We start from the raw sequence: 18,373 nt of genomic DNA, 5'->3' as shown, positions 1-18,373 counted from the left end.
GTTTTTAATACTAAAAGATCAAACACTAGTCAAATTTAAAAAAAAAAAGAAAAAGAAAAAGAAACTCTTAAACAAAAAACCCTTAAAGAGACTGACTTATAATAATACATCTCCTTTCAAATAAAAGGCCATAAATGAATGGTTTCACTTCTGAATTCCATCAGACATTTAGAGAAGTGCAATATCAATTTTTCTCAAATTATTCCAAAAAACTGAAGCAGAGGAAACATTTCCAGACTCATTTTAAGAGGCTAACATTACCCCACTACAAAAGCCAGAAAAGGACAAAACGAGAAAATGAAGTTATAAGACAATACCCCTGATGAATGTGGAAGCAAAAGTTCTCAACAAAATATTAGCAAACTAAATTCAAGAACACATTAAAATAAATATTTACCATGATCAAGTGGAAGGTATCCCTGTGATGTAAATCAATAAATGTGATGTATCATATTAACAAAATGAAGGAGAAAAATCCTATAATCTCCATAGTTGCAAAAAAGCATTTGACAAAATTAAATATTCTTTATGACAAAAACTCTCAACAGATTGGGTATAGAGAAAATGTACCTCAATACAATAATGGCATATATGACAATCCCATAGCTAATATCATTCTTGATAGTCAAAAGGTTGAAAAGTTTTACCCTAAGATCAGGAGCAAGGGAAGGATGTCTACTCTTATCATGTATTTTCAACATAGTATTAGAAGTCCCCGCTAGAGCAATTAGACAAAAGAAAAAAAAAATGAAAGGAATCCAAATTGGAAATAATTAATTGTCTCTATTGGCTTTGACATAGTATTATATATAGAAAATCCTATAGAATGCACCAAAACAAAAACTGTTAGAACTAATAAACAAACTGAGTAAAGTTGCAGGATACAAAATTAAAATACAAAAATAAATAGCATTTCTACATACTAATAAACTAACAGATAAGAAAATTGAGAAAACAATCTCATTTACAATGGCAAAAATACATAAATACTTAGGTGTAAATTTAACTAATGAGGTAAAGGACCTGTGTACTGAACACTATAAAACACTATAAAAGGATTTGAAGAAGAGGTGGAGCAAGATGGCAGAATAGAAGGCTCCACCGATCATCCCCTTCACAAGGACACCAAATTAACAACTGTTTACACAGAAACACTTTCATAAGAGCCCAAAGACAGCTAGGCACGCATAGTACCCGGTTTCAATTTTATATTGCTGAAAGAGGCACTTAAAAGATTGAAAAAAACTGTCTTGATTCGCTGCCACCACACGTCTCCTACCCCCAGAAGCTGCAGCATGGTACAAAGAGCATCTCCGAGTGTCCCAGGGAAAGGAGAACACAGAAATTGTGAGGCATTGAACTCAGTGCTGTCCTGTAGGAGGAGAAATGTAAAACCAGATCAAACTCAACTGACACCCACTGAGCATTTAAACCAGCCCTAGACAGAGGGTAATCACCAATCCCAGAAGTTGGACTTGAGTTCCCACAAACCTTGCCACCAAGGGGTACAGTGCTGCTTCTCAGTATACATAAAAGGCAGTCTAGGGCACAAGGACTGCAATTCTTGCGTGAGTCCTAGTGCTGAACTAGGTCCAGAGACAGAGCACTCGGGGGTACATGACCCACTGAGACACCAGCGGGGGTGGCTAAGCCTCCCCTAACCCCAGGTTGCATAGCTCATGGCTACTAGAAAGATCCCCCAACTTTTTTTTGTTTTGTTTTGTTTTGTTTTGTTTTGTTTTGTTTTGTTTTGTGGCTTGAAGACAGGAGAGGGAAGAATGGAAAGAACTTTGTCTGGCTTCTTGGATACCAGCTCAGCCACAAGAGGATACGGCACTGGTCAGAGTCATGAGGCCCATATTCCTGTGTCTAGCTCCCAGATGGCATTTCTAGACATATCCTGTGCCAGAAGGGAACCCTCTGCCTTGATGGAAAGAATCCAGTACTGCCAGCATTCATCACCTAACTAAAGAGCTCTTGGGTTCTGAATCACCAGCAGTGATACCCAGTAATACTATGTTGAGGGCCTTTGGTGAGCCTCTGAGACTTGCTACCTTCAGGTAAGACTCACCACATTACCAGCTCTGGTAACTATGGGGAAAAGATTCATTCTGTTTGAGAAAAGCAGAGGGAAAAGTAAAGGGGATGTTACCTTACACCTTAGGTACCAGCACCAAGTGGGCTCTTGGGGGTCCCTGATTCCAAGACTTGACTCTTGGATAACATTTTGGGACATGCTGTGGACCAGAGGAGAGCTCAATGCCCACCCTGAAGGGTGAGTTTGAAGCCAGGCAGCATTCACCCCACAATGACTTAAGAGCCTTTGGGTCATTAGGGAACATCGATGGTAGTCTAGCAGTACTCCTCATGGCCTAGGGTGGTGGTGGCTATGGAGTGAGGCTCCTCTGCCTTTGGAAAGGGCAGGGAAGAGTGGGATGGACTATGTCTTGCAGTTTGACTGCCAGCTAAACCACAGTACAGTAGAACACCAGGTAGACTTCTAAGGTTTCTCGAACTGTGCATCTGAACCGACCCAGGGCCTGGGGGACCTCGCTGCCCTAAAGGGAAGGAAACACATCTAGCTGGCTTTGCCATCTGCTATTACAAAGCCCCAGAGAAAACCTAGGCAGTAGCCAGGGACTGGTTACAGCAAGCTTTGAGTGAGACCCAGTGCTGTGCTGACTTCAGGTCTAACCCAGCACAATCATAGCGCTGGTGGCCACAGGGAAGCTGGCATCACTCTACTCCCAGCTTTGGGTGATTCCGTACAGACAGAGAGAGACTGTTCATTTAGGAGACAGTAAGGGAGGAGAACGAAAGTCTCTTCCTGGTAATCCAGAAAATCTCTTGGATTATCTCCAAGAACATCAAGGCAGTACCTCTAGGAGTCTGCAAGAACCACAGTGTTACTTTGTTAGAGAAAGCAGACACAGCATAGATCACAACACCCAAGTCTTTTCCAATATTTGCAACGCCTTTCCAAGAAGTACAGCTACAAAAAAGCCCAGACAGACAGTAAAAAGACTACAATAAATACCTAACTCTTCAATGCTCACCACATAAACTAAACAAGCCACCAGGGATAAATCCTGGAGAAACAGAAATATATGACTTTTCAGGCAGAATTTCAAGATAGCTGTGTTAAGGAAATTCAAAGAAAGTTAAGATAACGAAGAGAAGGAATGTAGAATTATATCAGATACATTTAACAAAGAGACTGAAATAATTAAAAAGATTCAAGCAGAAATTCTGGAGCTGAAAAAATGCAATTAGCATACTGAAGAATGCATCTGAGTCCTTTAACAGCAGAACTGATCAAGCAGAAGAAAGAATTAGTGAGCTTGAAGACAGGCTAATTGAAAATGCAGTCACAGGAGACAAAAGACAAAAGAATAAAAAACAATGAAGCACACCTATGGGAATTCAAAAACAGCTTAAAGAGGGCAAATCTAAGAGCTATTGGCCTTAGGAAGATGGTAGATAGGAGATAGGGCTAATGTGCAGCTCCCAACTTGGACGGACAAAACAGCGAGTGGAGACTCACACCGGGATCCTTTGTTGTAAGAACCACCGCAGGAACATACCAAGAAAAACAAAAGAATTTGGATATCCTTTGAAAGAAGCCACAGGCTGCTGCAAATTCAGTCAAACAAGCAAAACACTGTGAGTTCCCAAAGTGTGACAGCACATATCCCCAATGGGAAATCTGAAAATCCCAATCATGGGAGAGGGATTTAACCTTACCTAGAACTGAACAGATGTAGGGAGCCATGCAAAATATAAAAGTCAAAGCAGTAGTGAGAACTGCGTTATAGGCACTCCAATTCTACAGCTTGGAGCCCAGGGAAGACAACCCTGAGTATATCTCACAGAGGCCTTCACGGAGGGCAGCCAGCAGAATTAGGGAGGGTACACATGGCGTGAAAAGAAAGACTAAAAAGATGTTTCCCACTGTGGGAAATATTTTGGAGATTCCTAAAAAAAAAAAAAAAAAAAAAAAAAAAAAAAAATCCAAAATTTGAGCTACCATATGATCCAGCAATCTCATTGCTGAGTATATACTCAAAACTCAAAAGGGAATCAGTATATCAAAGATGTATCTGCACTTTTTATGTTTGTCGCAGCACTGTTCACAATAGCTGACATTTGGAAGGAACCTAAGTGTCCATCAATGGATTATAAAAGAATTGTGGCACATATTCACAATGGGGTACTCTTCAACCATAAAAAAATAATGAAATTCAGTCAATCATAACAACCTGGATAGAATTAGAGATCATTACATGTTCTCACTTAATTGTGGGATCTAACAATCAGGACAATTGAACTCATGGACATAGAAAGTAAAAGGATGGTTCCCAGAGGCTGGGAAGGGTAATGAGGGGCTGGTGGGGAGGTGGGGATTGTTAATGGGTACAAAAATAGTTAAAAAGAATGAATAAAACCCACTATTTGATTACACAGCAGGGTGACTATAATAACTTAATTGTACATTGTAAAATAACTTAAAGAGTGTAATTCGATTGTTTGTAACCCAAAGAATAAATGCTTGAGGGGATAGATAAACCATTCTCCAAGATATTCTTAATTCATATTCCATGCCTATATCAAAATATCTCATGTGCCCCATTAATATGTATACCTGTTATATACACCAAAATTAAAAATAAAAATAATTTTTAAAAAGAATTTGGGCAGGGAGCGGGGTGGCTCATGCCTGTAATCCCAGAACTTTGGGAGGCCGAGGTGGGCAGATTACAAGGTCAGGAGATCGAGAACATCTTGGCTAACACAGTGAAACCCTGTCTCTACTAAAAATACAAAAAATTAGCCGGGTGTGGTGGTGGGCACCTGTAGTCCCAGCTACTCAGGAGGCTGAAACAGAAGAATGGCATGAACCCAGGAGGCAGAGCTTGCATTGAGCCGAGATCATGCCACTGCACTCCAGCCTGGGCGACAGAGCAAGACTCCTTCTCAAAAAAAAAAAAAAAAAAAAAAAAAGAATTTGAAGAAAATACAAATAGAGAGGTCTCTTGTGTTCATTGATTAGAATTAGCATTGTTAAAATGTTCACAATATTCAAAGCAATCTATAAATTCAATGCAATCCCTATCAACATTTCAATGTCACTTTTTACAGAAATGAAAGAAAAACTATTATTAAATTTGTATTAAGTCATAAACTACCCCAAATAGTAAAAAAAGTCATAAGATGGTGGCATCACACTCCTTGATATTGAAACAAATTATAAACAATTGTCCCCAAACGAGTATTGTATTCACATAAAAACAGATATGTTGACTGATGAAGCAGGATAAAAAACCCAGAACTAAACCCATATATTTATGGTCAACTGATTTTTGATAAAGATGCCAAGAGCACACAATGGGAAAAGGACAGTCTCTTCACTAAGTCAAGTGGAAAAATTGAGTATGCACAGGCAGGAGAATGAAATTAGACCCTTATATCATATACAAAAATCAATACACTGTGGAATTAACACTTAAATGTAAGACTTGAGGCTGGGCGCAGTGGCTCATACCTGTATTCTTGGCACTTTCAGAGATCGAGGTGGAGGAATTGCTTGAGTCAGGAAGTCTAGACCAGCCTAGGCAACATAGCAAGACCTCCTCTACAAAAAAAAAAAAAAAAAAAAAAAAAAAAAAAAAAAAAAAAATTAAATTAGCCAGGTGTGATGGTGTGCTCCTGTAGCCCCAGCTACTCAGGAGGCTGAGGTGGGTGGATCTCTTGAACTTGGGAGGTCAAGGCTATAGTGAGCTGTGATTTCACCACACTGCACTCTAGTCCGAGACAGAGTGAGACCCTGTCTCAAAAATAAATTAATTAATTTAGACTTTTTTTTTTTTTTTTTAATAGCTGGGCATAGTGGTTCATGCCTGTAGTTCCAACTACTTGCGAGGCTAAGGTGGGGGGGATTCCTTGAACCCAGGAATCTGAGGTTGCAGTGAGCTATGGTCACACCACTGCACTCTAACCTGAGTGACAGAGTGAGACAGTCTTAAAAAAAAAAAAAGAAAGAAAAGAAAAATATTATAAGTAAAAATAAAAATTGAAACTACTAGAAGAAAACATAAGGGGTGAATGACCCCCAAAACACAGACAACAAAACAGAACTAGACAAATAGGATGAAATAAAACTAAAAGCTTCTATACAGCAAAGGAAACAATTGACACAGTGAAGAGAAAACCTACAAATGTGAAAGAACATTTGCAAGCTACATGTCCCGATAAGGGAAATAATATTTTAAAAATATAGGGAATGCAAACAACCCTATAGCCAGAAAACAAATAACCTGATTTATAAAATGGCCACATTATTTCTCGTAAGAAGAAATACACATGATCGACAGGTACATGAAAAAAAAAAATGTTCATCATCACTAATCACTAGAAAAAATGCAAATTAAAACCACAATGAGATACCACCTCACATCTATTAAAATGATATTTTTAGAAGATGAAAGCTAAGTATTGGAGAGGATGAAGAGAAATGGGAACTCCTATACATTGTTAGTGGGAATGTAAATTAGTACAACCATTATGGAAAATGGTATGAAGCTTTCTCAAAACACTAAAACTAGAACTCCCATGTGATCTAGAAATACCATTTCTGGAATTTTCAGAGGAACTGAAATCAATATGTTGATGAGATGTCCACAATTCCATGTTCATTGCAGCATTAGTCACAATAGCCAAGACATGGAATCAACCCAAGTGTCCATCTATGGGTGAATAGATAAAAAAATTTGAGATAATCACACAATGGAATACTGTTCAGACTTTAAAAAGGGGAAATCTTGCCATTTGCAACAAGGATGGATGTGAAACGCATTATGGTAAGTAAAATAGGCCAGGCACAGAAAGACAAATAGAATATGATATCATTTTTATATGAAATATAATAAAGTTGAATTCATAGATGTAGATATTAAAAAGATGGTTACCAGAAGCTGGAGACAGGGGTGATGGGAAGGAAAAAAGTGGCACTTCTATTTTCCCCCTATTTATTGATCTTACCTTGTTATCCTATGTTCAATTCTGCATAGTCTATGGCTGATATGGCAAAAGTTAAGTAGAATTTAAATAGAAACAAAATTAATACAGTGGAGCTTGTGGGATCTCCAAAAAGGGATAATGATCACATAATAGCGTAATCTTAATATTGTTAACATTTTGAATATTTAATTGGCAGAAGAAATGTATTTTTTTAACCTTGCAATGATTTAACCTCTTTATATGAAATATAACATTCTATCTGCCTGTATTTCAATGAAAAGTCTCCTTTTATGATCACATTACAAACACTAATGTGCTTAGGAATTATGTTATAAATGACTTTTGTTCAGGAAATACAAGTTTAATCACAATCTTATTTTGAAGTTACAAAAATATTATTTTAATTTAAAATAAAGTCATTTTATTGAATGCTAATTGATTGATATTATGCAAATTAGATATAGACTATTAAAATAATGATTCACACAAGTGTATTATATCCCAAAACTACCATAATAATAATCTATTCAATTCATATTTGACGACCATAGGAAACAATATTGTAAGCTTTCCATGTTTTAATATTTATCACTAAAAAACTGTCTTTATAGCATTTTGGGGTTGCAAATTGCAATGACAGCACTCTTATGATGTTAGTATTGTTAGTGAACATTATATACATTGCAGAGTGGTTTACAAAAATAGTCACGTGTTTAAAAATTCTCATCAGATGCATATTCTGATTACCAAAGGATGAGTACAAGAAATAGAAGGGTCAATTTATTTCTTTGGAATATAACTGAACTTAGGTATGAATTAAATCAACTTAAATAGCTTATAGCATATATAGATATTTTCCTAGTAGAATAATATTCTTGATAATAGTGATAACTACTATTTATTGAAAGCTTTCTAGATTTTATAAGTACTATGATAAGGCAAAGTGGATCACGGTGGATCAAAGTGGAACAAAGTGAATGTTCTTAGAGTTTTTCACGTTACTGGAACACTATTTGTGTATTTTTCTATTCATAATGAATATTAATGCTGCCCATCTAGAAACAGATGATAGATTTTAGACAGATCTAATGAATGATTGACTGACTGATAGGTAGATATAGATATTCTTGGTGGATATAGATAATCTCATTTTGCCTTGGGAAAATATTTTAAATTTCTTAAGATAAGAAACATACACTTTATGATTTTCTAATTTGTTGATTATCAGTTTATGCCAATGTACCAGATATGCTTTATGAGAATGAATTGTTCTCTAATTCATTTTACTCTATTGTGTGAATTCAGATAGATACACATTGAATCTCTTAAATGATATTATTATGAGAATAATCTACATAATGGAAAAAATTCTATGAAATATCCACTGCTTTCTTTTTATCTATCTGTTTTTTACACAAAAACTAGCTTTAACATAAAACAACATTAAAAAATAAAACTAGAGAAAAATACTTTTTTTTCAAAATCATGTTGTTGTAAATATCTATCTTTTCTACTTTTGAAGTGATTTCTGGAAATTTTGTAAATGCAATGTTAGTTTTTTAAATAGATCCCAATGAGTAGAAATTTTTCAGAGACATTAAATCAGAAACTTTGTCATTTGAAAAACAATGGTATTTATATGTTCAATAAGAAGAAACAGTAAGTTTCATGCTATGCCTGAGAACTGAGGATGTTGTTGTGATAATCATGGGCATGTACCAGTATTTACTTTTTAATTGTGTAAGCCTTTGTTATAAGTGCCAGCAATGAAGAGCACCCTTGACTCCTGCTAACTTCCTTTCAGCCATGGTTGGCTCATTATATTGCTTTCGTGCATAGCTGTTGGCAGATGTAGACATAACATTTTAACATGCATTGAGCCTCCTTCAAGCATTTTAATTGGTTTAAAACTAATGGTAGTATCTTTTACTGTATTAATTTATTGCTTCAGTTTCAGTCAACTGAAACCTTTGCCAGATGGTAATGCAGCCACTGCATACAGAATAGGAGATTGGAGGTATTTATATGATGCAAATGCCTCTTTTTGATTAGGTATTCATGAACTTTCTCTTAATGATTGTATTGAAAAAGTACTACAAAGATTGAGATTCACGCCTCATGGAAATTAATAATCTAATTTTGCAAAGTGACAGTTTTGTTTAAAAGTGATGGAAGGCATAGCTTTTGAGAAGATAATAACAATCATTCAGAAAGAATATCCCTTCTTTAGTATTGTTTTGTTCAAATTCAATGAGATTCAGAAGTGGCAGCCATAAAAATAAACGCCCCTCATGGCATGGAATAAGAAAGCAAAGTATTTATTTATGCCAAAACTTAAAACGTTTCATAATGTTTATTCACTTATAGAAAACACACTGTGCAGTGGTTATAGAATCATCAGTGTGTTTCACAGTAGCATTAGCCTCAATTTTTTAATTAAAAATAATAAGTTATTTCAGGTAGAATCTTACACTTTAAACTGTACATCACATGTGCGCATACACACAACATTCTCACAAAGAAAGTGCACCAAAATAATATTAAAGCTATTTTCAATTTCAAGCAAACAAAATTCTTTAGGTTTGATAATCTGTTGCTTAAGACTGGACATAAAGAATGTAGATGAAAATTATGCTGGCAATACTTAAGAGAAGCAGACTGTGTGCTTTTGAACAACATTCCTGCTGGAAACATATCTACCCATCATCACAAAGGCAAAATATGTATTCAAAAATTATCTGTATACATATTTATAACTTATAACCAGATGGTCAGGGTCAAAATACATCTGACCTAAACTTTACCTAAATACTGCAAATGTTTGTGTGTCTATCACTTTTCATCATCTAGCAATATGTGTCTTTATGATATGGTTCATTAACTGTACATTGGGTATTGTGGCCTGAATTCCTTCCGAGACACAGAGTCTTATCTCAAGATATTTGCTTACAGTACTTGCACTTAAAGGTCTGCATTGCCAGGGGGAAAAATAAGTCAATACCCTTAGTAAGAGAAATATTAATTTCCAGGGATCCAGGGAAATAAAAAAGGTTATTATAACAATGGACTATTTTTCAATTAAAAATAACAGCACATTGTTATATATAAATTGTATTTAGAATAAGAACACAAGTTTATTGACAAGAATTTATGTTATTGATGGGAAGAAGGAGGCAGGTAAGGAGGGAGAAAAGAGACAGAAAGAGGATCATTTATACATCTGAGAGAAAGTGTTTTACAAAATTCGTAATTGTCACAGGTTCATAATTTCAAACTAAACTTGGTCTTTTTGCTAGAGAGGTCATTTATTCTTGTCCAAGCATGACTTACGTTGTGAAATAAGAAGCTGTCTAGCCTTGTCTTAATACTCAAAAGTTCCAGAAATTCTTCTTCTTAATATTACTTGTATGTTTTCAAATCCATAGTGATTTATAAAGCAAAGAAAAAATACACCCTGTGAATGTACACATTTCCTTTTTTCTTTTCAGATTTTGCTATCTGCCAAAAACGCCATTCTACATGACTCAACCTTCTAAAATTCTTTTATCAATGAAAATTGTTTTAAAGCCTTTGTACACTTCATATAGTGTTCTACTAACACTCATCATTTTCAATCTTTCTAATTTGCTTGGGCTTTGTAAGACTTTGTTGGACAATATGATGAGAATTATAGCTTTATAATTTAAAAAGACTAAAATCATTTAAAACAAAATGTCAGCAATCCTGTTGTTTGCTTTTTAAAATAAACTTTATTGAGGTATGATTTTTCTTAAAATAAACTGCACAAATTTTAATTTTATAAATGAATGTGTATGGGAAAATATACTAAATATATTAATGACACCTCAGTAAGGTACAGAACTTTTGCATCCTCCCCAAAAGTATTACATGTCCCCACTGCAGTTCATCTAAACCCCAGGCAATTATTGATTTGATATTTATCATCAAATCTTAGATTTTTTTTGCTTTTATTCCCCCAGAGCTTAATTTTACTAGAAGCATGCAGTGCACATTTCATTGTATGCCAGTCTTCTTTCACTCATCCCAATTGCATTATATATTTATTCTTTTAGAAAAATGCAGGACTCCTTTCAGTTGCTAGTTGGTATTCCATTATCTAGATGTATCTATTAGCCTAAAGATAGACAATTAGTCTTTTGTCCAATATTTGGTTACTTTGATTGAAATTGCTATGAACATTTTTGTACGTATGTTTTTATATCACTGAGGATAAATATGAATTAAATTACTGGGTCATTGTTTAGGTGTATGTTTAACTTTATAAGAAACTGTCACATTGTTTTATAAGCTTTTTCTCTTTTTTTTTTACCCAGGCTGGAGTGCAATGGTGCAATCTCAGCTCACTGCAACTTTCACCTCCCGCGTTCCAGCTATTCTCCTGTCTCATGTTCCCGAGTAGCTGGGACTACCAGCATGGGCCACCATTCCCAGCTAATTTTTCTATTTTTAGTAGAGACAGGGTTTCGCCATGTTGGCCAGGCTGGTCTCAAACTACTGACCTCAGGTGATCCACCCGCCTTGGCCTCCCAAAGTGCTGGGATTACAGGCGTGAGCCACCACACCCGGCCTGTTTTACAAGTTTTTACAATTTTATACTCTCACTTCCTCTGAGACACTTTGTATTATAATCGGTCTCTTTAATTTCAGCCATTCTTAGCATCTATAGCTGCATATCATTGAGACTTTAATATATTTCCTGGACACTATGTCAACATATTTTCATTGACCATTGATATGTTTTCTTGATTAAGGTTTTTTAAATTAATTCTTATGATCTGATTATTTGTCATGTATTGACTTGTATATCTCATCTTTATATATTATTTTTCTGTATTATGTACTCTGAATAAGGGTTTTTAGTCAGAAATTTATACTGCAAATGTTAAACTATTGTACCTCAGTGTATGATTTTTTTATTAGTATTATCTTCTGAAGAACTGTTTTTCCTTGCGATGAAGCCCAATGCATTATTTCTGTTATTTTTATTGTTAATAGTTTTTGTGTCCTAAAATATCAGTCTTATTTCCTTCTAGAACATTTATAATTTATGTTTAGCTATATGATCCATCTGATCATATAGCTAAACATGATATCAGATATTGCTCCAGATTAATTTTTTTTTGATTTATGAATTTACAGTTTCCTGATCACCATTTTATGGAAAGTCTATCCTTTCTTCATTAAATTACCTGAGCACATTTATTGAAAAAAATAATTGACTACATATGTGTGAGTTTATTCTGGAAACCTTCTTCTGTTCCGTTAATATATTTATCAATACTTTCACCATTAACATGTTGTAGGTAACTAGTTTTATAGTCTTGAAATCAGGTAACAAAATTATTTAATTAAATTCTTTTCAAACTTATTTCAGCTATCATTTTTTTAAATATGATTTAGAATCAGTTTGTCAAATTCAAAAGATAAAAGCCTGCTGGGGGTTTTGATTGGAAGATGAAGAAAAATGAATCTGTTTCTGGGTAAATCTAGCTCCAATATTCAAAGAGACTGAACTGCACATGCTCAGTCTATTTGTGGGAAACATCATTTCATCAGATATGTCACTCCCCCCACTATACGTTATCAATGAAATCCATCAAAAACAAAATCTATCTATGGAATTTCCCCAAGTCAGACTTCTTTTCATCCCTTTTGTTACTCTGAGCTCGTTGGAGCCTTCTGATTTCACTATCTCTTTCGATACCGCACATTCATTCTTATTTTATCTTTATGCCTAACATTAATACCCTATATCCAGACTACCACATAAGCCCCACTTTATATTATGACTTCCATTGTATCTTTTTTCATGCGTCACAAGTGTAGAAAAAAAAGTGTTCAGTTCTTAAACCTTGCTTTAGATTGATATTTTCTGATACAATTGATTATTTAAATATTTTATACCGAGATTTACAAAACCATTTTTGTCTCTGTGTCTATGAACAAATATATATGTACATATATTTATTGTAACTTGTTTTGTAAATAAATATTGTAGTTAGGAAGTCTAAGGACTCCAGCAGGAATGTAGTATTTTATCGAGATTCGTATGCTTATTTTTGATGCCTGATGAGTTGAGCTTTTTTTTTTCCCTTTTCTTTTCTGCCAAGTTCACTTTTCATCTGCTCCGCAAGTCTCAGTGTACTGTCAGTGTTTCATATGAAGTATCAAATATTCACAAACAAAAATAACATGTTCTTCACAAAATTCTGACAGCACCAGCAACTGAGAAACACAGTACTTTCAATCACATCATTTTCTTTTTTCTTTTTCTTTCTTATCTATATTTTTCCCAATTTTTCACAGAGAAAACCTCATTATTCAAGCAGTTACTCAAGGCCTATAGCTCTGGTGCTTCAAATAAATCCCACCAATAATTTATTCCAATTCCACAGTTCACCTTGTCTCCCTGATTAAGAAACAGATACACAATACCCATCAAATACCCCAACAGTCACTCCTCAATGCTATCCTTATAAAAACGCAGGCAGGATTAGCTGGGCTTCGTTTTGCAGAACGAAGTGGGGTCTCTTTCACTTGGGATCTGAGCCAGAGTATTAAGTTATTGATGCCCAGTAAAATTACCACATTTCATTCCACAGAAAACAGGCATTGAATGAATAGTGTCTCAATCAACATAAAGCTTTGGAACTTTGTTGCATGGTTGTGAGAATAGCTCCTTTGTCTAGACATTTTCAACTATGAATTATCCAGACTAAACATCATGCCAGTACCCACATGTTGGTAGACACAGGAAAGCTGGAGCAAAAACAAATCCAGATCCCAGATGAAACCATGTCTGTTTTCTGAACTCCTTCCAGCACTTTCACTTGAATGAATCAATAAATTTTCTTCATTCTTTAATATTTCATAATTGGGTTTTCTGTTAGTTTTCAATTATAAGCAACAAATTTGCAATAAATGGTGGTTCAAAACACAGTATTTCTTAACCACTTATAGGTCCTGTTAAATTGAAATTTCTTAAAAGGTCTGCTGTGGACATTCCTTTGATAATTTTACAGTTTCTAATGATCTCATTTTAATATTTATCTCTTTATTGAAATTCCTATTTTCAATTGGAAATTCCTACTATTAGCATTACTATGATAATTTAGAGTATATTTTCAATTTTCTGAATCTTGCAAAAGTTGTCATTTAAATTGCTTATATATATATATACTTGAAAAAATGAAAATAATATTGTAAACACTAAAAATTTTATTATTCATAGGAATCTAATATTTTGACAATTTCATTACATTTTCAGATTAATGTGTTATATCACCTAACACTATATATTGGAAACAGAGTCCATAGCATAAATTAATAAGCTAGTGAGAAATTTGGTATAAAATGTAACTCTTGTTAGAAAGAATATTTGGAAAACTATGCATCTTGGATTGAAAATTTTTATCAAAACATATGTGGTAATATATTGAGAAAAGTCACCCGTTTCTTTCAATATGGTTTGTTTGTTCAAATGTAACCCAAATTATTCTTTTTTTTTTAATTATTTCTTAAGGATTGTGCTCTTGACGTCAAGTCTAAAACTCTTTTAATACCATGTGTTGCCATAGGTCCCAAAGATGTCCCCCTTTATTTTCTTCTGAAATTTTTAGATTTTTACTTATAAAATTTAATTTTATGAATTACTTTGAGTTAATTTCTGTGGTATAAGCTTAGCTCAACTTTTATTTATTTGCCTCTGGATATCCAATTATTCCAGCACCATTTGTTTCAAAGGCCTTCTTCCTGAGTTGTATTGTACTTTTTTAAAAAATACGTTTGTCAAAAAAATTGTATTGTACTTTTGTCAAAAATAAGTTGAGCATATTTGATTGGGTTATTTACTGGTTTCTCTGTTCTGTACCATTGATCTATATTTCTATCTCTATACTAAAACAGCATAATCTAAATTATTATAGCTTATAGTAAATCTTAAAATCTTAAATCTTAGTTAAAATATATTCAGCACTTCAACCAGAATGCTTAACAAATATTATGTCCATTTACCTTAAAATTATTCAAAGTAATAAACAAAAGCAATGCATAAAAACAGATAATAGTCTGGGTGTGGTGGCTCACGCCTGTAATCCTAGCACTTTGGGAGGCGGAGACGGGAGAATCACGAGGTTGGGAGATCGAGACTACCCTGGCTAACACGGTGAAACCCTGTCTCTACTAAAAATACAAAAAATTCGCCGGGCGTGGTGGTGGGCGCCTGTAGTCTCAACTACTTGGGAAGCTGAGGCAGGAAAATGGCGTGAACCCAGGAGGCAGAGCTTGCAGTGAGCTGAAGTTGCGCCACTGCACTCCAGCATGGCGACAGAGAGACACTCTCTTGAAAAAATAAAATAAAATAAAAGAGAGAGAGAGATAACAATTCCAGAACATCATTGATTCCTGGACAAGATGGCCCAATGGGAACAGCTCCAGTCTGCAGCTTCCTGTAAGACGAACGCAGAAGGCAGGTGATATCTGCATTTCCAACTGAGGTACCGGATTCATCTCATTGGGACCGGTTAGATAGTGGATGCAACCCACCCAGGGCAGGCAGAGGCAAGGTAGGGCATCTCCTCAGGCATACAAGGGGCTGCGGACCTCCCTCCCCTAGTCAAGGGAAGCCGTGAGCGACCGTGCTATCCAGATACTATGCTTTTCCCACGGTTTTTGCAACTTGTGTGCTTACACGACCAAGGCTCTAGGTTTCAGGCACAAAACCAGGAAGGTGTTTAGGCACACACTGAGCTAGCTGCAGGAGTATTTTTTTTTCCCCACACCCCAGTGGCACCTGCAACCTCAGGGAAACAGAGCCCTTCACTCCCCTGGAAGGAGGGCTGAAGCCAGGAAGCCAAGTTGTCTGGTTCAGCGGGTCCCACTCCCATGGAACCCAGCAAACTTAGAACTACTGGTCTGAAATTCTGGCTGACAGCACAGTAGTCTGAAGTCAACCTGGGATGATATAGCTTGGTGGGGAGAGGGGCATTCACCATTACTGAGGCTTGATTAGGGGGTTTTCCTCTCACAGTGTTAAGGAAGTTTGGACTGTGTGGAATTCACTGCAGGGTGGCAAAGCAGCTGTGACCAGACTGCCTCTCTAGATTCCTCCTCACTGTGCAAGGCATCTCTGAAAGAAAGGCAGCAGCCCCAGTCAGGGGTTTATAGATAAAATTCTCATCTCTCTGGGACAGAGCACCCGGAGGAAGGGGCGGCTGAGGGTGCAGCAGAATTAAACGTTCCTTCCTGACAGCGCTGAAGACAGCAGCGGGGCCCGCGTCAGAAAGCGGGAAAGATCTAAAATGGACACCCTAACATCACAATTAAAAGAACTAGAGAAGCAAGAGCAAATTAAAAAGGCTAGCAGAAAACAAGAAATAACTAAGATCAGAGCAGAACTGAAAGAAATAGACATGAAAACCCTTTCAAAAAATAAATGAATCCAGGAGCTAATTTTTTGGAAAGATTAACAAAATAGACGGCTAGCCAGGCTAATAAAGAAGAAAAGAGAGAATAATTAAATAGACACAATAAAAAATGATAAAGGGGATATTACCACTGATCCCACAGAAATGCAAACTACCATCAGAGAATACTATGAACATCACTATGCAAATAAACTAGAAAATCTAGAAGAAATGGATAAATTCCTGGACACATACACCCCCTCAAGATTACATAAGGAAGAAGTCAAATCCCTGAATAGGCCAATAATAAGTTCTGAAATTGAGTCATTAATTAATAGCCTACCAACCAAAAAAAGCCCAGGACCAGGCAAATTCACAGCCGAATTCTACCAGAAGTACAAAGAGGAGCTGGTACCATTCCTTCTGAAACTACTCCAAACAATAGAAAAAGAGGGATTTCTTGCTAACTCATTTTAGAGTCCACCATCATCCTGATACCAAAACCTGTCAGAGACATAACAAAAAAAGAAAATTTCAGGCCAATATCACTGATGAACATTGATGCAAAAATTCTCAATAAAATACTGGCAAACCAAATCCAGCAGCACATCAAAAAGTTAACTCACCACAATCAAGTCAGCTTTATCCCTGCGATGCAAGGCTGGTCCAACATATGCAAATCAATAAACAGAACCAATGACAAAAACCACATGATTATCTCAATAGATGCAGAAAAGGCCTTCCATGAAATTCAACACCTAGTCATACTAAAAATACTTAACAAACTGGGTATTGATAGAACATGTCTCAAAATAATAAGAGCTATTAATTGCAAACCCACAGCCAATATCATACTGAATGGGCAAAAGCTGGAAGCATTCCCTTTAAAAATAGGCACAAGACAAGGATGCCCTCTCGTCTCTTTCCAGCCAGCGCCGAGCTATGGGCATTTCTCGGGACAATTGGCACAAGCGCCGCAAAACCGGGGGCAAGAGAAAGCCCTACCACAAGAAGCGGAAGTATGAGTTGGGGCGCCCGGCTGCCAACACCAAGATTGGCCCCGGCCGCATCCACACAGTCCGTGTGCGGGGAGGTAACAAGAAATACCGTGCCCTGAGGCTAGACGTAGGGAATTTCTCCTGGGGCTCAGAGTGTTGTACTCGTAAAACAAGGATCGTGGATGTTGTCTACAATGCATCTAATAATGAGCTGGTCCGTACCAAGACTCTGGTGAAGAATTGCATCGTGCTTATCGACAGCACACCGTACCGACAGTGGTACCAGTCCCACTACGCGCTGCCCCTGGGCGGCAAGAAGGGAGCCAAGCTAACTCCTGAGGAAGAAGAGATTTTAAACAAAAAAAGATCTAAAAAAATTCAGAAGAAATATGATGAAAGGAAAAAGAATGCCAAAATCAGCAGTCTCCTAGAGGAGCAGTTCCAGCAGGGCAAGCTTCTTGCGTGCATTGCTTCCAGGCCGGGACAGTGTGGCCGAGCAGATGGTTATGTGCTAGAGGGCAAAGAGTTGGAGTTCTATCTTAGGAAAATCAAAGCCCGGAAGGGCAAATAAATCCTCGTTTTGTCTTCACCCGTGTAATAAAGGTGTTTCTTGTTCTGTTCCCCGCCCCCCCCCCCCCCAAAAAAAAAGATGCCCTCTCTCACCACTCCTATTCAACACAGTATTGAAAGTTCTGGCCAAGGCAATCAGGGAAGAGAAAGAAATAAAGGGTATTTAAATAGGAAGAGAGAAAGCCAAATTGTCTCTGTTTGCAGATGACACGACTGTGTATTTAGAAAAGCCCATCATCACAGGATACAAAAATCAATGTGAAAAAATCACAAACATTCTATACACCAATAATAGACAAACAGAGAGCCAAATCATGAGTGAACTCCCATTCACAATTGCTACAAAGAAAATAAAATGCCTGG

General features: G+C 36.3%; 1 protein-coding gene across 1 annotated transcript; it reads left to right on the top strand.

The window, feature by feature from the left end:
- Positions 1 to 17,365: 17,365 nt before the first annotated feature.
- Positions 17,366 to 18,063, top strand: LOC126954484 (40S ribosomal protein S8-like). Its single transcript, XM_050789986.1, has one exon. The coding sequence runs from the start codon at positions 17,385 to 17,387 to the stop codon at positions 18,009 to 18,011; it is 627 nt and encodes a 208-aa protein (XP_050645943.1). The 5' UTR covers positions 17,366 to 17,384; the 3' UTR covers positions 18,012 to 18,063.
- The last annotated feature ends 310 nt before the right edge of the window (positions 18,064 to 18,373 follow it).

This window comes from Macaca thibetana, chromosome 5 (assembly GCF_024542745.1).
Source record: "Macaca thibetana thibetana isolate TM-01 chromosome 5, ASM2454274v1, whole genome shotgun sequence".
Taxonomy (NCBI): domain Eukaryota; kingdom Metazoa; phylum Chordata; class Mammalia; order Primates; family Cercopithecidae; genus Macaca; species Macaca thibetana.
Note: the sequence above shows the minus strand (reverse complement) of the source record. Positions and strands in the feature narration are given on the sequence as shown.

Coding starts and splice junctions, on each gene's coding strand:
- LOC126954484 (XM_050789986.1), top strand. CDS start 17,385: ATGGGCATTTCTCGGGACAATTGGCACAAGCGCCGCAAAACCGGGGGC.